This window comes from Panulirus ornatus, chromosome 48 (assembly GCF_036320965.1).
Source record: "Panulirus ornatus isolate Po-2019 chromosome 48, ASM3632096v1, whole genome shotgun sequence".
NCBI lineage: Eukaryota > Metazoa > Arthropoda > Malacostraca > Decapoda > Palinuridae > Panulirus > Panulirus ornatus.
In genome coordinates this window covers 14,617,631-14,642,859 of record NC_092271.1, presented here as the reverse complement: position 1 = coordinate 14,642,859, position 25,229 = coordinate 14,617,631, and the positions used below count along the sequence as shown (strand labels likewise).

General features: G+C 41.1%; 1 protein-coding gene across 4 annotated transcripts in view; it reads right to left on the bottom strand.

The window, feature by feature from the left end:
- Positions 1-2,285: 2,285 nt before the first annotated feature.
- The window catches only part of beg (malonyl-CoA-acyl carrier protein transacylase beg), a 50,727-nt gene continuing 27,783 nt past the window's right edge, over positions 2,286-25,229 (bottom strand). For all 4 annotated transcript variants that reach the window (XM_071690633.1, XM_071690631.1, XM_071690632.1 and 1 more), the window contains exons 7-9: positions 21,153-21,370; positions 19,578-19,697; positions 2,286-2,656 (exon numbers count right to left, since the gene is read on the bottom strand). In XM_071690633.1, coding sequence (XP_071546734.1) covers positions 2,381-2,656; positions 19,578-19,697; positions 21,153-21,370 — 614 coding nt within the window. In that variant the 3' untranslated portion in view covers positions 2,286-2,380. The remainder of the gene's footprint in view (positions 2,657-19,577; positions 19,698-21,152; positions 21,371-25,229) is intronic.

Here is a 25,229-nt window from a genome sequence, read left to right as displayed (position 1 = left end):
ATTGGAGTCATGTGGTATACAGGGGTTGACGTGCTGTCAGTGGATTGAAGCAAGGCATGTGAAGCGTCTGGGGTAAACCATGGAAAGCTGTGTAGGTATGTATATTTGCGTGTGTGGACGTGTGTATGTACATGTGTATGGGGGGGGGGGGTTGGGCCATTTCTTTCGTCTGTTTCCTTGCGCTACCTCGCAAACGCGGGAGACAGCGACAAAGTATAAAAAAAAAAAAAAAAATATATATATGTATATATATATAACATTAAACATCCATACACACAGACATATATATATATATATATATATATATATATATATATATATATATATATTTTTTTTTTTTTTTTTTTTTTTTTTTATACTTTGTCGCTGTCTCCCCATATACACATACACAGACATATACATATATAAACATGTGCCTTCATCCAATCTTAGCCCTATCCCCCCCCACAGGAAACAGTATCACTACCCCTCTGCTTCAGTGAGGAAGCGCCAGGAAAATAGCCAAAAAAAGGCCACATTCGTTCACACTCAGTCTCCGGCTGTCATGTGCTATGCACCAAAACCACAGCTTCATATCCACATCCAAGCCCTACAGACCTTTCCATGGTTTACCTCAAACATTTCACATGCCGTGGTTCAGTCCACTGACAGCACGTCGACCCTGGGATACCACATCATTCTAATTCACTCTATTTCTTGCATGCCTCTCACCCTCCTGTAAGTTCAGGCTCCTATCGCTCAAAATCTTTTTTATTCCATTCTTCCACTTCCAATTTGATCTCCCGCTTCTCCTTGTTCCCTCCACCTCTGACACATATATCCTCTTTGTCAATTTTCCCCCAATCATTCTCTCAATATGACCAAACCATTTCAACACACCCTCTTCTGCCCTCTAATCGATCAAACCACCTCACACCACATATTGTCCTCAAACATTTCCTTTCCAACACATCCACCCTCCTCAAAACAACGACATCTATAGCCCATTCCTCGTAACCATATAGTGTTGTTGGAACTACTATTTCTTCAAACATACCCATTTTTGCTCTCCGAGGTAACGTTCTCTCCTTCCACACATTCTTCATCGCTCCCAAAACCTTCGCCCCCTCCCCCACCCTGTGACTCACATCCGCTTCCATGGTCCTATTCCCTGCTAAGTCTACTCCCAGATATCTAAAACACTTTACTTCCTCCCGTTTTTCTCAATTCAAACTTACATCCCTATTAACTTGTCCCTCAATGCTACTGAACTTAATAACCTTGCTCTTATTCACATACTCTAAACTTTCTCATTTCACACACTTTTTCAAACTCAGTTACCAACTTCTGCAGTTTCTCACTCGAATCAGCCACTACAGCTGTATCATCGGCAAACAATTACTGGCTCACTTCCCAGGCCCTCTCATCCCCAGCAGACTGCATTTACCTCCCTAACCCCCCAACCATAAAGATATTAAACAACTTTGGGAACATCACACACCTCTGCTGCAGACCAACACTCACTGGGCACCAATCACTCTCCTCTCTTCCTACTCATACTCATGCCATACATCATTGGTAAAAACTTTTTACTGCTTCAAGCAACTTACCACCCACACCACATACTCTTAAAACCTTCCACTAAGCATTTCTATCAACCCTATCATATGCCTTCTCCAGATCCATAAATGAAACATACAAATCCATCTGTTTTTCTAAGTATTTCTCGCATACAATCCTCAAAGCAAACACCTGATCCACACATCCTCTACCACTTCTGAAACCATACTGCTCTTCCCCAAACTGATGCTCTATATGCCTTCACCCTCTCAATCAATACCCTCCCATTAAATTTCCCAGAAATTCTCAACAGACTTATGCCTCTGTAGTTTGAACACTCACCTTTATCCCCTTTGCCTTTGTACAATAGCACTATGCATGCATTCTGCAAATCCTCAAGCACTTCACCATAGTCCATGCATCCACTGCTGTCCTCTTCAACATATCAATCACAAAGCCAAAAGCATAAATCAGTCAATGTGTCATATCTTACATGCCCCTTTTTTGATGATCTGTTGGTAAGAGACATACAAAGTTTTTTCTAGTAAGGGTAGGAGAATGGTAATGACTTCTATGGATAAGCTGTGAATTTGGCTGTGGGTAGGAACTATTTAAATACATAAGTTTGAGAGCAGCCCTCAAGTTTGAGAGCAGCCCCCAATGATTCCTACGAAGTCAAGAGTAATGTAAGGATTGAAGTGCATGACAAACAAAAATGATGAAGGGAGACCTTTATAAAAAGAAAATTGTCAATATTTCTTTATTCAACCATCTTTCTACATTACATTACATATACACTTAAAAACCATACAGCTTAGGAATATTAACACTCCTAATACTATCATGCATCAATGCTCTGGCATGAATTCCAGGCTTTTGCATTACACATTTTTAAGATTGTTTTCAAGGATCTTCCGGGTCCACACTCATATGTTTTAGGGAAAGCTACTCCCTGACTTCTTTCATAAAGTATATGCATTGTCTGTTCCCACTTGACAGGTGAGTAAATCTGTTTTGGAAGTTGTTTGCGAATCTGTGTCATATTCTTGTAACTCTTCCCATCAATATTTGAATGGACTGGAATAAGAGGTTCTTCAATCTGAATTTTTTCCAACACCTGAAATATTCATATATAATAAACTACATCATAATACATGAACAACTCCCGTTCAAAATAAGGTGGTTCTTGCTTAAATTTTAAAGATGCAATCACAATATATCACACATTTCAACTGCTGAGATGATCAAATACAAAAAACATTTCAATGCTAATTCTAAGGTGTGCATTAAGTGTCTTTGCATTCTACACCTGGGGAAAAATGTGGTCAATCTTTCTAAAATCAGGAAAAAATAAGAGAAATGTTGGCTTTAAAATGGTGAAAAGCATGATTATAAGCTAAGACCCCTCACTTGCCCTCATCTCAAAACGAAGTTACCTTTTGCAACTGCTGGGTTTAACCAACTGATTAAGGGAAAAACATATCTGAATTAAAGTGTTTTCTTTATATCCCTGCAACTGTCTCTTAGCTGACTCATAAAGCAAATCTCTCACTTTCCATCACCATAAAAGGCCTTAAAAGTGTAGTCTACTAGGGAGGATAATCTACACTGCTAGAGCAAAAATGGGCATGTTTGAAGGAATAGTAGTTCCAACAATGTTACAATGTTATATGGTTGTGAGGCATGGGCTACAGATAGGGTTGTACGGAGGAGGGTAGAGTGTAGGAAATGAAATGTTTGAGGACAATATGTGGTGTTTTGATCGAGTAAGTAATGAAAGGGTAAGAGAGATGTGTGGAAGTGAAAAGAGTGCGGTAGAGAGAGCAGAAGAGGGGTGTGTTGAAATGGTTTGGACATATGGAGGGAATGAGTGAGGAAAGATTGATAAAGAGGATATATGTCTGAGGTGAAGGGAACAAGAAGAAGCAGAGACCAAACTGGAGGTGGAAGGATGGAGTGAAAAAGATTTTGAGCGATCAGGGTCAGAACATCCAGGAGGGTGAGAGGCATGCAAGGAATAAAGTGAATCGGAACAATGGGGTATACCGGGATTGACGTAGTGTCAATGAACTGAACCACAGTATGTGAAATGTCTGGGGCAAACCATGGAAAAAGGTCTATGGGGCCTGGATGTGAAAAGGGAGCTGTGGTTTCAGTGCATTACACATGATAGCTAGACACCAAGTGTGAACAAGTGTGGCCTTTTTTGTCTGTTTTCCTGGCACTACCTCACTGAAGCAGCGGGTAGCAGTGCTGTTTCCTGTGGAGTGGGGTAGCACCAGGAATGGATGAAGGCAAGGAAGTATGAATATGTACATGTGTATATATCTATATGCCTGTGTATGTTTATGTTGATATGTGTATGTATGTATATGTGTGTACATGCATCTATGTATATATATATATGTGTATATGAGTGATTTGGCCATCCTTTGTCTGTTTCCTGGTGCTACCTTGCTGACACAGGAAACAGCAATTAAATATAATAATAATAATAATAATAATAATAATAATAATAATAATAATAATAATAATAATAAAATAAATAGAACTAATATTCCTGGTCAATTCTCTCCCAGAGGACTGTCCAGGAAACTCTTGTGGAAATCCTACCTCAGCTCAATCTTCCTTGGGCTACACATCTCTCATACATCTTCTTACTACAATGCCTTTCTCTTACCTTATCATTTCTTACTCAATCAACCCTCCCATATCCCATTCTGTCTTAACACATTTAATTCCCAACCCACATAACCTCTTCTGTACTTGTTTATCTAGGGCCCAAGTCTTGCATCCATACAACACCACTGGAACTATTACACCATCAAACATACCTATCTTTACCATTATAGACAATGACATCTCACTCTACATGCCCCTCAATGCACCTGTGGCTCACTTTAGCTTCCATGGTTTTATTTGCTAGCATGTCTACTCTCAGGTATCTAAAACACCAGGTTTTCTCACGTTTTCTCTATTCAAACTTCAACTATCCTGTCTCTTCCCAGTGTTAAACCTAAAAACCTTTCTTTTATTCACATTTACACTAAACTTTCTCCTTTCACTCAATCTCCTAAACTCAAACACCAACCACATAGGTAAGCACAGTGTTAAGCAAATTCTTATATCATCTGCTAGTGGTCCCACTGGTGCCAGGTCATCAATCAAAACCTCAAAATTTTTATAATACTATAAGATATTTTTGGGATGCCAGTTTTCATCAAAATGTGATTCTTTCAAGAAAAAAATAAAGGTATTGTACCAAAGCTAAAGGACAGTTGTAATTCGACACAGTGGTACATGCCACCTTTGTTTCCCGCCAAGGAACAGTGCTTCCCCCAGAGGAACACTGGTTTCTTCCAGGCTACAGGCCTGTTGTTTTCTTGTAGTACAGTTCTCCTTTATTAACTCAAAAACCAATGTTTCAATACCATTTCAATAAAATTACTGGTAAGCTTTCTAAGATAAACTTAGGCTACGTTTCATCAACACTAACTACGTAAGGCACCACATTACTCATACATTACGGTACATGTTAACACATCTGTCATCACAAATGCTGTCTGTGGAGCTGATCACATCACCTTGTTACTCTATAAGGAACATTATTTCCTCCATAGGAACACTGTGCCTCCTTCCTGGCTATGCACCTGTTTTATTCATGTACAGTTCTCCATTAATATCTCAAATATGCAATGTTTAAATAATATTTATTTTTTTCATTTCTTATACTTTGTCGCTGTCTCCCGCGTTTGCGAGGTAGCGCAAGGAAACAGACGAAAGAAATGGCCCAACCCCCCCCCATACACATGTATATACATACGTCCACACACGCAAATATACATACCTACACAGCTTTCCATGGTTTACCCCAGACGCTTCACATGCCTTGATTCAATCCACTGACAGCACGTCAACCCCGGTATACCACATCGCTCCAATTCACTCTATTCCTTGCCCTCCTTTCACCCTCCTGCATGTTCAGGCCCCGATCACACAAAATCTTTTTCACTCCATCTTTCCACCTCCAATTTGGTCTCCCTCTTCTCCTTGTTCCCTCCACCTCCGACACATATATCCTCTTGGTCAATCTTTCCTCACTCATCCTCTCCATGTGCCCAAACCACTTCAAAACACCCTCTTCTGCTCTCTCAACCACGCTCTTTTTATTTCCACACATCTCTCTTACCCTTACGTTACTCACTCAATCAAACCACCTCACACCACACATTGTCCTCAAACATCTCATTCCCAGCACATCCATCCTCCTGCGCACAACTCTATCCATAGCCCACGCCTCGCAACCATACAACATTGTTGGAACCACTATTCCTTCAAACATACCCATTTTTGCTTTCCGAGATAATGTTCTTGACTTCCACACATTCTTCAAGGCCCCCAGGATTTTCGCCCCCTCCCCCACCCTATGATCCACTTCCGCTTCCATGGTTCCATCCGCTGCCAGATCCACTCCCAGATATCTAAAACACTTCACTTCCTCCAGTTTTTCTCCATTCAAACTCACCTCCCAATTGACTTGACCCTCAACCCTACTGTACCTAATAACCTTGCTCTTATTCACATTTACTCTTAACTTTCTTCTTCCACACACTTTTCCAAACTCAGTCACCAGCTTCTGCAGTTTCTCACATGAATCAGCCACCAGCACTGTATCATCAGCGAACAACAACTGACTCACTTCCCAAGCTCTCTCATCCCCAACAGACTTCATACTTGCCCCTCTTTCCAAAACTCTTGCATTTACCTCCCTAACAACCCCATCCATAAAGAAATTAAACAACCATGGAGACATCACACACCCCTGCCGCAAACCTACATTCACTGAGAACCAATCACTTTCCTCTCTTCCTACACGTACACATGCCTTACATCCTCGATAAAAACTTTTCACTGCTTCTAACAACTTTCCTCCCACACCATATATTCTTAATACCTTCCACAGAGCATCTCTATCAACTCTATCATATGCCTTCTCCAGATCCATAAATGCTACATACAAATCCATTTGCTTTTCTAAGTATTTCTCACATACATTCTTCAAAGCAAACACCTGATCCACACATCCTCTACCACTTCTGAAACCACACTGCTCTTCCCCAATCTGATGCTCTGTACATGCCTTCACCCTCTCAATCAATACCCTCCCATATAATTTACCAGGAATACTCAACAAACTTATACCTCTGTAATTTGAGCACTCACTCTTAACCCCTTTGCCTTTGTACAATGGCACTATGCACGCATTCCGCCAATCCTCAGGCACCTCACCATGAGTCATACATACATTAAATAACCTTACCAACCAGTCAACAATACAGTCACCCCCTTTTTTAATAAATTCCACTGCAATACCATCCAAACCCGCTGCCTTGCCGGCTTTCATCTTCCGCAAAGCTTTCACTACCTCTTCTCTGTTTACCAAATCATTTTCCCTAACCCTCTCACTTTGCACACCACCTCGACCAAAACACCCTATATCTGCCACTCTATCATCAAACACATTCAACAAACCTTCAAAATACTCACTCCATCTCCTTCTCACATCACCACTACTTGTTATCACCTCCCCACTTACGCCCTTCACCGAAGTTCCCATTTGCTCCCTTGTCTTACGCACTTTATTTACCTCCTTCCAGAACATCTTTTTATTCTCCCTAAAATTTAATGATACTCTCTCACCCCAACTCTCATTTGCCCTTTTTTTCACCTTTTGCACCTTTCTCTTGACCTCCTGTCTCTTTCTTTTATACATCTCCCACTCAATTGCATTTTTTCCCTGCAAAAATCGTCCAAATGCCTCTCTCTTCTCTTTCACTAATACTCTTACTTCTTCATCCCACCACTCACTACCCTTTCTAATCAACCCACCTCCCACTCTTCTCATGCCACAAGCATCTTTTGTGCAATCCATCACTGATTCCCTAAATACATCCCATTCCTCCCCCACTCCCCTTACTTCCATTGTTCTCACCTTTTTCCATTCTGTACTCAGTCTCTCCTGGTACTTCCTCACACAGGTCTCCTTCTCAAGCTCACTTACTCTCACCACCCTCTTCACCCCAACATTCACTCTTCTTTTCTGAAAACCCATACAAATCTTCACCTTAGCCTCCACAAGATAATGATCAGACATCCCTCCAGTTGCACCTCTCAGCACATTAACATCCAAAAGTCTCTCTTTCGCACGCCTGTCAATTAACACGTAATCCAATAACGCTCTCTGGCCATCTCTCCTACTTACATAAGTATACTTATGTATATCTCGCTTTTTAAACCAGGTATTCCCAATCATCAGTCCTTTTTCAGCACATAAATCTACAAGCTCTTCACCATTTCCATTTACAACACTGAACACCCCATGTATACCAATTATTCCCTCAACTGCCACATTACTCACCTTTGCATTCAAATCACCCATCACTATGACCCGGTCTCGTGCATCAAAACCACTAACACACTCATTCAGCTGCTCCCAAAACACTTGCCTCTCTTGATCTTTCTTCTCATGCCCAGGTGCATATGCACCAATAATCACCCACCTCTCTCCATCAACTTTCAGTTTTACCCATATATATCGAGAATTTACTTTCTTACACTCTATCACATACTCCCACAACTCCTGTTTCAGGAGTATTGCTACTCCTTCCCTTGCTCTTGTCCTCTCACTAACCCCTGACTTTACTCCCCAGACATTCCCAAACCACTCTTCCCCTTTACCCTTGAGCTTCGTTTCACTCAGAGCCAAAACATCCAGGTTCCTTTCCTCAAACATACTACCTATCTCTCCTTTTTTCACATCTTGGTTACATCCACACACATTTAGGCACCCCACTCTGAGCCTTCGAGGAGGATGAGCACTCCCCGCGTGACTCCTTCTTCTGTTTCCCATTTTAGAAGGTTAATATCTCAGTAAAATCATAAGTAAGCTTTTGAAGATAAATATAGGCTATGTTTTGTCCACTTCAATCACCACATTACTAATAATCTATGGTATGTGTTAACCCACACCTCAATTACAGACATCCACTGTTTGTAGTTTGGTGTGCATCACCTTCAATACCTGCCAAGGAGCACTGTGCTTCCTCCCAGGCTATGGGCCTGTTTTTCTACAGGTTCAGTTCTCCATTACAAACCCAAATAAGCAATGTCTCAATGACAAAACAGCAAAATTGTCGGTCAGCTATCCAAGATAAATGTAAATTATGATTTGTCAGTACTATCATAAGCACTTTACTCACCACATTACTCATACATTATGATACATGTTAACTCATGCATTAGTCATCACACACACTTGAATAAGTCAGTGAATTACAGGTAGTTATAACTTGAGTAAATTTGTTAATACTGTTCATAAGGTATACCTGCAATGCATCAACCTCAAATTATGCTATCTTTATACACAAATCCCTCTTCTACAATACCTCCATGCTGGGACTAACACCACCTATTGGCAGAACGACTCACTATTTGTCCCTCACAAACATGAGACGAAACCACATTTCATACTGAATATTATATAATTTCCACTCTTAATTCATCTATTATTTTACTTTGTCGCTGTCTCCCGCATTAGCGAGGTAGCGCAAGGAAACAAACGAAAGAATGGCCCAACCCACCCACATACATATATATATATATATACATACACGTCCACACACGCAAATATACATACCTACATATCTCAACATATACATATATATATACACGCACAGACATATACATATATACACATATACATAATTCATACTGTGTGCCTTTATTCATTCCCATCACCACCCCACCACACATGAAATAACAACCCCATCCCCACGCATGTGTGCGAGGTAGTGCTAGGCAAAGACAACAAAGGCCACATTCGTTCACACTCAGTCTGTAGCTGTCATGTATAATGCACCGAAACCACAGCTCACTTTCCACATCCAAGCCCCACAGTACTTTCCATGGTTTACCCCAGACGATTCACATGCCCTGGTTCAATCCATTGACAGCACGTCGACCCCGGTATACCACATCGTTCCAATTCACTCTATTCCTTGCATTGCCTTTCACCCTCCTGCATCTTCAGGCCCCGATCACTCAAAATCTTTTTCACTCCATCTTTCCACCTCCAATTTGCTCTCCCACTTCTCATTCCCTCCACCTCTGACACATATATCCTCTTGGTCAATCTTTCCTCACTCATTCTCTCCATGTGACCAAACCATTTCAAAACACCCTCTTCTGCTCTCTCAACCACACTCTTTTTATTACCACACATCTCTCTTAGCCTTTCATTACTTACTCAATCAAACCCCCTCACACCACATATTGTCCTCAAACATCTCATTGCCAGCACATCCACCCTCCTCCTTACAACTCTATCTATAGCCCGTGCCTCGCAACCATATAACAGTGTTGGAACCACTATTCCTTCAAGCATACCCATTTTTGCTTTCTGAGATAATGTTCTCGACTTCCACACATTCTTCAACGCTCCCAGAACTTTCGCTCCCTCCCCCACCCTATGATTCACTTCCGTTTCCATGGTTCCATCTGCTGCCAAATCCACTCCCACATATCTAAAACACTTCACTTCCTCCAGTTTTTCTCCATTCAAACTTACCTCCCAATTGACTTGTCCCTCAACCCTACTGTACCTAATAACCTTGCTCTTATTCACATTTACTCTCTGCTTTCTTCTTTCACACACTATACCAAACTCAGTCACCAGCTCCTGCAGTTTCTCACAAGAATCAGCCACCAGCGCTGTATCATCAGCGAACAACAACTGACTCACTTCCTAAGCTCTCTCATCCACAACAGACTGCTTACTTGCCCCTCTTTCAAAACTCTTGCATTCACCTCCCTAACAACTCCATCCATAAACAAATTAAAGAACCATGGAGACATCACACACCCCTGCTGCAAACCAACATTCACTGAGAATGAATCACTTTCCTCTCTTCTTACACGTCCACATGCCTTACATCCTCGATAAAAACTTTTCACCTGCTTCTAACAACTTGCCCCCCACACCATATATTCTTAATACCTTCCACAGAGCATCTCTACCAACTCTATCATATGCCTTCTCCAGGTCCATAAATGCTAAATATAAATCCATTTGATTTTCTAAGTATTTCTCATATACATTTTTCAAAGCAAATACCTGATCCACACATCCTCTACCACTTCTGAAACCACACTGCTCTTCCCCAACCTTTCTTTGGGAGCTGTGGTTTCCCGTGCATTACACATGACAGCTAGAGACTGAGTGGGAATGAATTGGCCTTTGTTGTCTTTTCCTAGCGCTAACTTGCGTGCATGCGAGGGGAGGGGGTTGTCATTTCATGTGTGGCGGGGTGGCGACGGGAATGAATAAATGCAGCAAGTATGAATTATGTACATGTGTATATATGTATATGTCTGTGTATGTATATATATGTGTATGTGGGTGGGACTAACGCGGGAGACAGCAACAAGTATAATAAATAAATACAAGTATCTTTCTTATTGTATTTGACATATATTGTGATTCAGTCTCATTGCATGGGGGACTATTAATTGAGACTGAAGGTTAGCTTAGACCTTCGCTACTGTAACAAAAGGACAACAAACAGAGGTGGTTGTATTGTGAATAAAGTTCAGTATTGATTAAAACTTTTTTCTCCACTTCTTTATTCACGAATGTCAACGAATGTGGCCTTTGTTGTCTTTTCCTAGCGCTAACTTGTGTGCATGCGAGGGGAGGGGGTTGTCATTTCATGTGTGGTGGGGTGACGACGGGAATGAATAAAGGCAGCAAATATGAATTATGTACATGTGTATATATGTATATGTCTGTGTATGTATATATATGTATACATTGAAATGTATAGGTATGTATATGTGCGTGTGTGGATGCGCATGTATATATATGTGTATGTGGGTGGGTTGGGCCAATCTTTTGTCTGTTTCCTTGCGCTATCTCACTAACACGGGAGACAGCAACAAGTATAATAAATAAATATAAGTATCTTTCTTATTGTATTTGATATATATTGTGATTCAGTCTCATTGCATGGGGGACTATTAATTGAGACTTTGAAGGTTAGCTTAGACCTTCGCTACTGTAAAAAAAGGACAACAAACAGAGGTGGTTGTATTGTGAATAAAGTTCAGTATTGATTAAATCTTTTTTCTCCAGTTCTTTATTCACTTATGTCAAATGGACTTCTATTCAAACTTTCTGATGTACTCTTACTGGCCATGTATTTCAATCTGCCAATCTCTTGGAAATGTTATTCATAGACTAAAAAGTTTGTTTCCCATATCTGATGTTACCTAGGTGTATATGATGTATAATGTTAGTCAGTGAAAGAATCAACTTTGATATATGAAAAATTGAATTGAGTGGTTTTTCAAGAACATAAAGATCTCTCCTGTAAACTTGGGTAATGCCAAATTCTAAAGTATATATTGATCAAGACACACATACATACACCATTTCCAAAATATACAATATAAAATGTGCATAAACATGAGAAAAATTATACACTTTATTGTGTGACTCTGCCACCAGTGAGAGGGAGGGCTCAGGTGGAAGTGTATTGGTCCTCCCAGTAACCCAGTTAACTCAAGAATTATCCCATCCACTACCCTTGGAGCAACCTATTATGTAGTAGGTTGCTGACAACAGCTGCCCAGGGTGGTATTAACGTCCCAACTGAGGAGCATTAAAGTGGTGGCTGAAACCATCTTACATTCTCCATGTCAGGATTGCTTCCCTTCAATTTTCTGCTCTAATGGTATTATAGCTGTCTCTCCCATAGAAAAAGCAACTTTCTTTGGTTCCCATTTCTTCTCTAACTCCAACTTGAATGACTAACATTCCTTCACCCCCTGATGCTCCTCCTATCAATCCTAAGGCCCTTCCTGTAATCTCTTTTTGGACTGTCCACAAAGGGCTTCTTTCTCTACACACAAGCAAGGCTTATGATCCTGATGGTATCCATCCCCATATACTGAATGAGTGAGCCTCTGAACTTGCACCTGTGCATGCTCGTCTGTTCCATTTGTTTAAAAAACAACTTTTCCTTCTCCTTGGAAGCATGCATTGATACATCCCATCCCTAAGAAGGGTGACCGTTTTGACTCCTCTAACTATCGTCCTATTGCTTTGATATCTGCCATTTCCAAAGTCTCTGAATCCCTCCTCAACTCCCATATCCCTAAACACCTCAAAAATCACAGTCTTCTCTCTGATCACCAGTATGGCTTCCATAAGGTGATATTCTTTCCTATCTTACTAATGTCTGGTCATCATCCCTGAAAGGTCTTGGGGAGTCAAGTGTAGTTGCCCTTGACATATCTAAGGCTTTTGACAGGGTGTAGCATCATGGTCTCGTCTCTAAGCTCGCTCTTTTGGCTTCCCTCCTTCACTTTGCTCATTCATACCAAGCTTCCTCTCTGGCCAATCTATCTCTGTCATTGTTGATGGATAAGCCTTCCCCCTTTCCTCCATAAACAGTAGTGTTTCTCAAGGTTCTGAAATATCCCCTACAGTTTTTCTCCTTTTTGTCAACGGTTTTCTCTCCTCCAAAAATAATCCAACGCACTCATACGCTGACGACTCAACATTGCATTAAATTCTGCTCCTGCTTCTCTCACTCAATCTGCATCTCGTCTTAACACAGCCTCCTCATTAAACTCAGACCTGGACAGGACATTTCAGTGGGGTAAACAAAATCTTAAGTATAGTGCCTCCAAGATCCAGTTTCTACCTATCTCTCTCTATCAAAACTCCTCAAAACTCTCACTTTTCCTTTGACGGTTCTGCAATTCCATCTTTTGACTAAATGAACATACATGGCATTACTGTAACATCCACTCTTTCTTGGAAACCCCACATTACAGGAATAGCTGAGACTGCCTCTACGAAACTGGGTGTCCTGTTTAGATGTTAGATGTTTAGATGATTTGTCCTTGTATATAATACTGCACTCACGTTGAGGTGATTCTAGCTCTGCATTCTTACCTGACAGAGCTGAGACGAAAGCAATCCATCTTATAAACTGTCCCAGGCTAACTTCCAAACTTGACCCCCTTGCCTTACACCACAATATTGGTTCATTTTCCCTCTTCTATAGGTATTACTTTGGTCTTTGCTCCCAAGAGTTGGCTGCTTGTGTGCCCACACCACTCGCTAGACCACGCAACACAGATGCTCCCCGACATATGTCCAAATTCCATTCCAACCGACTTGTTGGATCTCAAAATGAACATAAGTCGGATGTATATCAGCATGGCATGAAGAATTTGTATCCAACTCAATTTCTATCATGATTAACTCATTTCTTATCAACCAGCTTTATTATATGATTTTCTAGTTTCTTTTTACCTTTTATTTAAGACTATTTAGTTTGTGGATTGATTCACCCAACTTTTCAAGGTACTTTTCTGCAGCTCCTTCATCATCACTTGCTGCTTCACCTGTGACTTACACATTGTGCAAGCTTTATCTTCTTAGGGGAGAAAAAATACTTCCCACGCATTCCTCACATGTCATAGAAGGCGACTAAAGGAGACCGAAGCAGGGGGCTGGAAACCCTCCCCTCCTTGTATTTTAACTTTCTAAAAGGGGAAACAGAAGAAGGAGTCACATGGGGAGTGCTCATCCTGCTGGAAGGCTCAGATTGGGGTGTCTAAATGTGTATGGATGTAACCAAGATGAGAAAAAAGGAGATAGGTAGTATGTTTGAGGAAAGGAACCTGGGTGTTTTGGCTCTGAGTGAAACAAAGCTCAAGGGTAAAGGAGAAGAGTGGTTTGGGAATGTCTTGGGAGCAAAGTCAGGGGTTGGTGAGAGTACAAGAGCAAGGGAAGGAGTAGCACTACTCCTGAAACAGGAGTGGTGGGAGTATGTGACAGAGTGTAAGAAAGTAAACTCTAGATTGATATGGGTAAAACTGAAAGTGGATGGAGAGAGATGGGTGATTATTGGTGCATATGCACCTGGGAATGAGAAGAAAGATCATGAGAGGCAAGCGTTTTGGGAGCAGCTGAGTGAGTGTGTTAGTAGTTTTGATGCACGAGACCAGGTTATAGTGATGGGTGATTTGAATGCAAAGGTGAGTAATGTGGCAGTTGAGGAAATAATTGGTGTACATGGGGTGTTCAGATGTTGTAAATGGAAATGGTGAAGAGCTTGTAGATTTATGTGCTGAAAAAGTAGGAGAGATGGCCAAAGAGCATTACTGTATTACGTGTTAATTGATAGGCGCGCAAAAGAGGGACTTTTGAATGTTAATGTGCTAAGAGGTGCAACTGGAGGGATTGTCTGATCATTATCTTGTGGAGGCAAAGGTGAAGATTTGTAGAGGTTTTCAGAAAAGAAGAGAGAATGTTGGGGTAAAGAGAGTGGTGAGAGTAAGTGAGCTTGGGAAGGAGACTTGTGTGAGGAAGTACCAGGAGAGAATGAGAACAGAATGGAAAAAGGGGAGAACAAAGGACATAAGGGGAGTGGGGGAGGAATGGGATGTATTTAGATAAGCAGTGATGGCCCGTGCAAGAGATGCTTTTGGCATGAGATGCGTGGGAGGTGGGCACATTAGAAAGGGTAGTGAGTGGTGGGACAAAGAAGTAAGATTGTTAGTGAAAGAGAAGAGAGAGACATTTGAATGATTTTTGCAGGGAAATAATGCAAATGAGTGGGAGATGTATAAAAGAAAGAGGTAGGAGGTCAAGAGACAGGTGCAAGAGGTGAAAAAGAAGACAAATGAGAGTTGGGGTGAGAGAGTATCATTAAATTTTAGGGAGAATAAAAAGATGTTCTGGAAGGAGGTAAATAAAGTGCGTAAGACAAGGGAATCAATGGGAACTTCAGTGAAGGGGGCTAATGGGGAAGTGATAACAAGTAGTGGTGATGTGAGAAGGAGATGGAGTGAGTATTTGAAGGTTTGTCGAATGTGTTTGATGACAGAGTGGCAGATATAGGGTGTTTTGGTTGAGGTGGTGTGCAAAGTGAGATGGTTAAGGAGAATGATTTGGTAAACAGAGAAGTGGTAGTAAAAGCTTTGTGCATGATGAAAGCCAGCAAGGCAGTGGGTTTGGATGGTATTGCAGTGGAATTTATTAAAAAAGGGGGTGACTGTATTGTTGACTGGTTGGTAAGGTTATTTAATGTATGTATGACTCACGATGAGGTGCCTGAGGATTAGTGGAATGCTTGCATAGTGCCACTGTACAAAGGCAAAAGGGATAAAAGTGAGTGCCCAAATTACAGAGGTATAAGTTGTTGAGTATTCCTGGGAAATTATATGGGAGGGTATTGATTGAGAGGCTAAAGGCAAGTACAGAGCATTAGATTGGGGAAGAGCAGTGTGGTTTCAGAAGTGGTAGAGGATGTGTGGATCAGGTGTTAGCTTTGAAGAGTGTACGTGAAAAATACTTAGAAAAGCAAATGGATTTGTATGTAGCATTTATGGATCTGGAGAAGGCATATGATAGAGTTGATAGAGATGCTCCGTGGAAGGTATTAAGAATATATGGTGTGGGGGGGGCAAGTTGTTAGAAGCAGTGAAAAGTTTTTAACAAGGATGTAAGGCATGTGTACGTGTAGGAAGAGAGGAAAGTGATTGGTTCTCAGTGAATATTGGTTTGTGGCAGGGGTGTGTGATGTCTCCATGGTTGTTTAATTTGTTTATGGATGGGGTTGTTAGGGAGGTGAATGCAAGAGTTTTGGAAAGAGGGGCAAGTATGCAGTCTGTTGTGGATGAGAGAGCTTGGGAAGTGAGTCAGTTGTTGTTTGCTGATGATACAGCACTAGTGGCTGATTCATGTGAGAAACTGCAGAAGCTGGTGACTGAGTTTGGTAAAGTGTGTGAAAGAAGAAAGCTGAGAGTAAATTATGAATAAGAGCAAGGTTATTAGGTACAGTAGGGTTGAGGGTCAAGTCAATTGGGAGGTAAGTTTGAATGGAGAAAAACTGGAGGAAGTGAAGTGTTTTAGATATCTGGGAGTGGATTTGGTGGCGGATGGAACCATGGAAGCGGAAGTGAATCATACGGTGGGGGAGGGGGCGAGAGTTCTGGGAGCGTTGAAGAATGTGTGGAAGTCGAGAACGTTATCTCAGAAAGCAAAAATGGGTATGTTTGAAGAAATAGTGGTTCTAACAATGTTATATGGGTGCGAGGCTTGGGCTATGGATAGAGTTGTGCGGAGGAGGATGGATGTGCTGGAAATGAGATGTTTGAGGACAATATGTGGTGTGAGGTGGTTTGATCGAGTAAGTAATGTAAGGGTAAGAGAGATGTGTGGTAATAAAAAGAGTGTGGTTGAGAGAGCAGAAGAGGGTGTTTTGAAATGGTTTGGTCACATGGAGAGAATGAGTGAGGAAAGATTGACCAAGAGGATATATGTGTCAGAGGTGGAGGGAACGAGGAGAAGTGGGAGACCAAATTGGAGGTGGAAAGATGGGGTGAAAGAGATTTTGAGTGATCGGGGCCTGAACATGCAGGAGGGTGAAGGGTGTGCAAGGAATAGAGTGAATTGGAACGATGTGGTATACCGGGGTCGATGTGCTGTCAATGGATTGAACCAGGGCATGTGAAGTGTCTGGGGTAAACGATGGAAAGTTCTGTGGGGACAGGATGTGGAAAGGGAGCTGTGGTTTCAGTGCATTACTACATGACAGCTAGAGACTGAGTGTGAACAAATGCCTTTGTTGTCTTTTCCTAGCGCTACCTCGCGCACATGAGGGGGGTGGTTGTTATTTTCATGTGTGGCGGGGTGGCGATGGGAATGAATAAGAGCAGACAGTATGAATTATGTACATGTGTATGTATGTATATGTCTGTGTGTATATATATGTATACGTTTAGATGTATACGTATGTATATGTGCGTGTGTGGACATGTATGTATATACATGTGTATGTGGGTGGGTTGGGCCATTCATTCGTCTGTTTCCCTGCGCTACCTCACTAACACAGGAGACAGCGACAAAGCAAAATTATAAATTAAATAAAATCTATTGAACGATGACCTGCTGTGAAGTGTTCGATGTAATCCTCTCCTGGTTGCTCCTTCAAAGTCTTAAAGAGACTTCTATCCTTTGCCTAGATTGCAAGTACGCATAGTGGTACACGTTTAATTTGATCTTCCATCCACAGCATCAACAACTTTTCCATTTCATGGATGGGACCTTGTCATTGCTTTGGTTCTATCACTGACTTTGTACTTGCTAAACCTTTCACTGCTTCACATATATTTTCTTTGTCCTTTACAATCGTGGATATCATCGAATAGGACAACTGTAGATCACGTGCAATCACATAAACTTTTTTCCTCCTTCATATTGGGTGATTACCTCCATTTTCAATTCCAAATCAAGAGTTTTCCTTGGCTTCTTGCCAGATCTATCAAAATGTGATGGGTTTTACCTCTTACTCATCATCTTTGGGGTTTAATACAAAAATGGTTTAATCCAGCACAAAATTTGTTAGATTCACTCGAATAACGTGCGCTTACTGAATGGTAACTGATAATGTAAACTGAGAGATGCTGTCATGTACACAATGCCAGGATCACCTGATTTTCACTATTGTATGCACACAGCCATTAGCACTGGTAGATGTGCAACCAAACATAATTTTCATATTTTTTCGATCGTATGTATGGATGGTCGTAAGCCAGGGAGCATCTACTAGGCAAACTGCTGTATCACATGATTATTGTGTGGCCATCAGCAACTCAAGGGTGGGCCATTTTGATACCTCCTTATTTCTCTATAAGTTGAAGCTCTGGAACTCTCTACCCTCTTATGTCTTTCCTAGTAACTATGACCTGGCACATTTCAAAAGACAGGTTTTACACTTTCTCAAAAATTCATAAATACTTTCTCGTCTTTTTTCTGTTTCATAATTCTCTCTATATTTCAATTAAGGTGCAGCCTTCATGTGGACTTTTGTCCATGACTGGAGCCTTCAAAATAAAAAACAATGGAAAAAGCCTGTGTAGTAGAAGCACATCCTTACAGCATGTGATCCCAGATAACAGCATGCTCTTAGAGCTTGGAAATGAGTACAACAACATTAGCCTTCAGGTAGTAAATGACTGGTTAAAAGCAAGCTTAACATGAGCAAGCTGCTCTAAAATTAAGTGAAAAGTGAAGGGTGAGAAAAGGCTGGTGCTTCCTCACCAGAAATGCTGATGGCTGGAAAGTCCTAACCCTTAAATTCCTTGAATATATGTTCCAAGCTTGTGAGACAAGCTGCAGAAGAGAGAAGGAATCATTTAATATAAACATCTGCATCCCTGGGGATAGGGAAGAAAGAATACTTCCCACGTATTCCCTGCGTGTCGTAGAAGGCGACTAAAAGGGAAGGGAGCGGGGGGCTGGAAATCCTCCCCTCTCGTTTTTTTTTAATTTTCCAAAAGAAGGATATTCCCTCAAAGGCCCAGTCCTCTGTTCTTAACGCTACCTCGCTATCGCGGGAAATGGCGAATAGTATGAAAAAAAAAAAAAAATTAACTATTCAAGAAAATTATGGTGACCAGAGGGATGCTCCTGATATAACCAAGTTCAATAACTAAAAAAATATGACCTGTTCATACTCAAAGTTTTTCTTTCTTTCTCAGTATCCATATCTCCATCAGTTATTTCCTTTTCTAGGTATTCTATTTACTTTTAAAACAGTTTCTATGTCTTCACAAGATCACTACTACATGCTAGAAAACTGTTTTCATAAAACCAATGTTAATATTCCCCCTAATAAAAAAAAACTGCAAATAACTGTTTTGGGGCCTATGATTCGACCAATCTCTTTCCTTATCATAACAAGAGTTGTATGAGCACTTGATAGTCTTTTCATGGTGCCTGATTTCAGTGAAAGCTCAGAAAAATGGATGTATCTTTAAATCTGACATGAAAATAATCGCTACAGGTGTTACAGGAAGTAACAACTTTAAGACAGAAATATGCCAGCTGATTAAATCACTCTTAACTGTCTCATTCTGAGGTAACTTGGAACCAATCTACTTAAAGATTAATAACTCACCCTCTTTACTGATGCAGCTGCTGGTCTCATGAGATCTGTATGGAAAGCTCCAGACACACGTAGTCTTTTAATATGTCTCAAACGAAAGTCTGATTTGTTGTTTTCAATGAATGCCAAGGCCTGAAAAGATGAAATTTTTTCATTGATTCATGGTAGAATGAAAAATCATTGGAATGGAATCAATGATTTTATGAAGATGAAATTTTTTCATTAATTCATGGTAGAATGAAAAATAAAAGTAGGTGTTCATCATATTATTTATGTCCCTTGGAATGGAATCAATGATTCTAAGCACTTCTTTTTGGAAACTACCAAGATCACTAATCCTGATCAAGTTCACCAAATAAGAATTGAGATTAAACCAGTGGTTTGGTTGTATCTTTGGATGGATGTACAGGAGGACACTATAACATTTGGAGAAAAGGGAATGAAGTGAACCATGGAAGCTAAAGTGAACTAAAGAGTGGGTGAAGAGACAATGGTCTTGGGTGTACTGAGAAGAGTATTCTGAGGAAAATGGGTATATTTGATGGCAAAAGAGTCCTGTTAGTGCTGTGTGGATGTTGGGCATAGTCCTTAAACTAAAATGTAAAGGAAGGATGTGTTGGAAATTCAATGTTTAAAGACATTATGTGGTGTGAGGAGGGTTGAAATAACAGGGTAAGAAAGAGATGCCATAGTAAGGGGGTATGTATGAGAGAGCTGAGGGTGATGTGCTGAAATTGTATAGAAAGGATGAGAGAGGAAAGCATGACTAAGAGGGTACATATCAAAAGTGGAGGGAACTAAGAAAATGGGGGAAACCAAGAAGGAGGCGGAAGGATGCAGTGAATGATTCATACAAGATGGTGTGAAGCTTGCATGGGACAGAGCAAACTGATGCAATGTGATTTACAGGGGATTATGTGATGTCATTGTACCTAACCAGGGCATTTGAAGTGGTTAAAGGAATTTTCAGAAGGATTTGTAGGGCTTGGTGTCTATGGTTTCTGAGCACTATAAATGACAGCTAGAGAGTGGGAGCAAGTGAATGAGGCCATTTCTTCATCTAATCCTGGCACAACCTCACTTACAAAAAACAGTGAGCAAGTATGAAATGAAGAAAAAGAAAGATGCATACAAATATATACATGGACTCAACCAGGGCGTGCGAAACATCTGTGGTAAACCACAGAAAGGTCTGTGGGGCCTGGATGTGGATAGGGATCTGTGGTTCTGGCGCATTACACATGACAGCTAAAGACTGAGTGTGGACGAATGTGGCCTTTTTTGTCTATTTTCCTGACACTACTTCGCTGAAGCAAGGGGCAGTGATGCTGTTTCCTGTGGGGTGGAACCGGGAATGGATTGAAGGCAAGCAAAAGTGAATATGTATGTGTGTATACATGTATATGTCTGTGTATGTTTATGTATGTATGTGTGTATGAGTGTTTATGATATATGTGTATATGAGTGGATGGGTTGTTCTTCGTCTGTTTACTGGCGCCACCTCGCTGACGTGGGAAATGGTGATCAAGTATAATAAACAGATGATAAAATATAATACATATGAAATATGAAGCACTTTTTTCTCACCTCATCATTGCCTGCAACAACTTTGCAGTGAGGATAGAGGTAGTTTGCAATACGACAGTCAACTTCTGGGATTTCTTTCCGTTTACAAAATTCTTTGGCAACAGAACAGGCAAAACCCAATCGTGAATCTGGCCCATACATGACAGTCATCATTCCACTTGGTGTAATTTCTGAGGCATACTGCATTGCTTCTGCTCTCACTTTTACCAATCTTATTGCTGAAAGATATAAGAGGTTTATGACAGGTAGAAAAAAAATCTAGTGTACTTAATGAATAAGTTTCTGACCTAAAAATAAAATCACTTATGGTATATTTCATTTTATTCAGCCACACTTAACCACAGACCAGCAAATCAAAGCTTTCAACCATTAGGCTTAAAATTCATTCAATAAGGGACATTTTGCATAGATACAGCATTGTTATAAAAAGTTTGTCTTTACTGTAATACCAGAATTTGCCCCAATTTCTGTTGCTGCTGAGTATTTTCATGATAAGGGAAGCAATTAATATAATTTTTTACAATCTGTGACAAACTAAGAGTCAAATACAAGAAGTATGATGCTTAATAATTAACAAACATCAGTATGTCTCTGGATATTACTTGCCCTGAACCAAGGCATGCGAAGCATCTGGGATAAACCATGGAAAGGTCTGTGGGGCCTGGATGTGGATAGGGAGTTGTGGTTTTGGTGCATTACACGTGACAGTTAGAAACTGAGTGTGAACATATAAGGCCTTTTCGTCTGTATTCCTGGCGCTGCCTTGCTGAAGCAGGGGATAGCAATGCTGTTTTCCTGTGGGGCGGGGTTGCGACAGGAATGTATGAGGGCAAGCAAGTATGAATGTGTACATGTATGAATGTAAAGTCTGCATATGTGCATGTATATTTATGTACATGTTGATACATATACGTATGTGGGCATTTATGTACATATATGTGTACATGGGCCATTCTTCATCTGTCTCATGGCACTACTTTGCTGACGCAGGAAACAGCAGTTATGTGTGTATGTATGATAATAATAATAAGGATAGGGGAGAAAGAATACTTCCCACGCGTTTCTCACGTGTCGTAGAAGGTGACTAAAGGGGACGGGAGCAGGGGGCTAGAAACCCTCCCCTCCTTGTATGTTAACATTCTAAAAGGGGAAACAGAAGAAGGAGTCACGCGGGGAGTGTTCATCCTCCTCAAAGGCTCAGATTGGGGTGTCTAAATGTGTGTGGATGTAACCAAGATGAGAAAAAAGGAGAGGCAGATAGTATGTCTGAGGAAAGGAACCTGAATGTTTGGGCTCAGAGTGAAACGAACATGCAGGAGGGTGAAAGGCATGCAAGGAATAGAGTGAATTGGAATGATGTGGTATACCGGGGTCGACGTGCTGTCAATGGATTGAACCAGGGCATGCGAAGCATCTGGGGTAAACCATGGAAAGTTTGTGGGGCCTGGATGTGGAAAGGGAGCTGTGGTTTCAGTGCATTATACATGACAGCTAGAGATTGAGTGTGAACGAATGTAGCCTTTGTTGTCTTTTCCTAGCATTACCTTGTACACATGCAGGTGGAGGGATTTTTCATTTCATGTGTGGTGGGGCAGCGACGGGAATGAATAAGGGCAGACAGCATGAAATATGCACATATGTATATATGTATATGTCTGCATGTGTATATATATGTGTACATTGAGATGTATAGGTATGTATATTTGCGTGTGTGGACGTGTATGTATATACGTGTGTATGTGGGTGGGTTGGGCCATTCTTTTGTCTGTTTCCTTGCGCTACCTCACTAACCCGGAAGACAGCGACAAAGCAAAATAAATAAATAAAAAAATAAATAAATAAATAATAATAATTGAGAGGGTAAAGGCATGTACAGAGCATCAGATTGGGGAAGAGCAATGTGGTTTCAGAAGGGGTAGAGGATGTGTGGATCAGGTGTTTGATTTGAAGAATGTGAGATATACTCAGAAAAACAGATGGTTTTGTATATAGCATTTATGGATCTGGAGATGGCATATGATAGGGTTTACAGAGATGCTTTGAGGAAGGTTTTAGGAGTATATGGTAAGGGAGGTAAGTTTCAGTGAAAAGGTTTTACCAAGGATGTAAGGCATGTGTACGTGTAGGAAGAGAGGAAAGTGACCGGTTCCCAGTGAATGCAGGTTTGCGGCAGAGATGTGCGGTCATGATGGTTGTTTAATTTGTTTATGGATGGGGTGGTTAGGGAGGTGAATGTAAGAGTTTTGGAGAGAGGGGCAAGTATGCAGTCTCTTCTGGATGAGAGGGCTTGGTAAGTGAGTCAGGTGTTGTTGTTCACTGATGATACAGCACTGGTGGCTGATTCGGGTGAGAAACTGCAGAAGTCGGTGACTGAGTCTGATAAAGTGTGAGAAAGAAGAAAGTTGAGAGTAAGTCTGAATAAGAGCAAGGTTATTAGGTTCATCAGGGTTGAGGGACAAGTTAATTGGGAGGTAAGTTTGAATGGAGGAAAACTGGAGGAAGTGAAGTGTTTTAGATGTCTGGGGGTGGACTTAGCAGTGGATGGAACCATGTTAGCGGAAATGAGTCACCGGGTGAGGGAGGGGGCGAAAATTCTGGGAGCCTTGAAGAATGTGTGGAAGTCGAGAACATTATCTCGGAAAGCAAAAATGGGTATGTTTGAAGGAATAGTGGTTCCAACAATGTTATACGGTGGCAAGGCATGGGCTATAGATAGGGTTGTGCAGAGGAGGGTGGATATGATGGAAATGAGATGTTTGAGGACAATATGTGGTGTGGGGTGGTTTGATCGAGTAACTAATGAAATAGTAAGAGAGGTGTGTGGTAATAGAAAGAGTGTGGTTGATAGAGCAGAAGAGGGTGTGTTCAAATGGTGTGAACACATGGAGAGAATCAGTGAGGAAAGATTGGCAAAGAAGATATATGTGTCAGAGGTGGAGGGAACAAGGAGAAGCAGGAGATTAAATTGGAGGTGGAGGGATGGAGTGAAAAAGATTCTGAGTGATCGGGGCCTGAACCTACAGGAGGGTGAAAGGTGTGCAGGGAATGGAGTGAATTGGAACGACGTGGTATACCGGGGTCGACGTGCCGTCAATGGATTGAACCAGGGCATGTGAAGCATCTGGGGTAAACCATAGAAAGGTTTGTGGGTCCTGGATGTCGAAAGGGAGCTCTAGTTTCGGTGCATTACACATGACAGCTAGAGACTGAGTGTGAACGAATGCAGCCTTTTTGTCTTTTCCTGGCGCTACCTTGCTGGAGGGGGGAAAATGCTGTTTCATGTGTGGCAGGGTGGTGACAGGAATGGATGAAGGCAGCAAGTATGAATATAAGTACATGTACGTGTCTATGTATGTATAAGTATGCCATTTTTTGTGTAAGCAGGATATCATCAGAAACAAAGAGAATGACCTCATTTGCTTAAATCCATGCACTAGTTGTCATGTGCAATGCACTGAAACTACAAGCTGTTCATTTTCATTCACATCAGCGATTACTCTATGCCCCCCCATTTACACCAACAACAAAGATAAGTATGGTGGTACAGTAGTCTCATCTGTGTTTTATGGAGTGAATCTTTTATCCTGAATGCTAAAAAATAGAAGAGAGAAGCATGTTGAAAATTAATTGCCCAAGGATGATATATGGTGCAAGGAGGGTTGACCATGTAAGGAGCAACAGTGCAAGTAATTAGTAGAATAATAATGAAGAAGCTGAACAAAGTGTGCTGAAGTAGTAAGGACATATGTAGAAGATAAGCAATGAAAGACTGACAAAGAGGATATTGTATATATGTCAGAATTGGAGGGGGCAGGGGGAAGGGAAGACCAAAAAGGAGATAGAAAGATGCTCTAAGGTATTAGGGCATAAACGCTCAGGAGGGTAAGTGGCTTGAATGGAATATAGAGAATTTGAGCAGTGTGTTAAAACGGGGCAAAATGCTGTCAGTCAGATGAATTAAGGCATTTGCAGTGGTTAGGGAAAATTATGGAATGACATGTGGGGTTCTCTTCTCTCTTTCAAAAGCAACTTTACATCATTCCATCACTAACTACCCTTTCTAATATGCCCATCTCC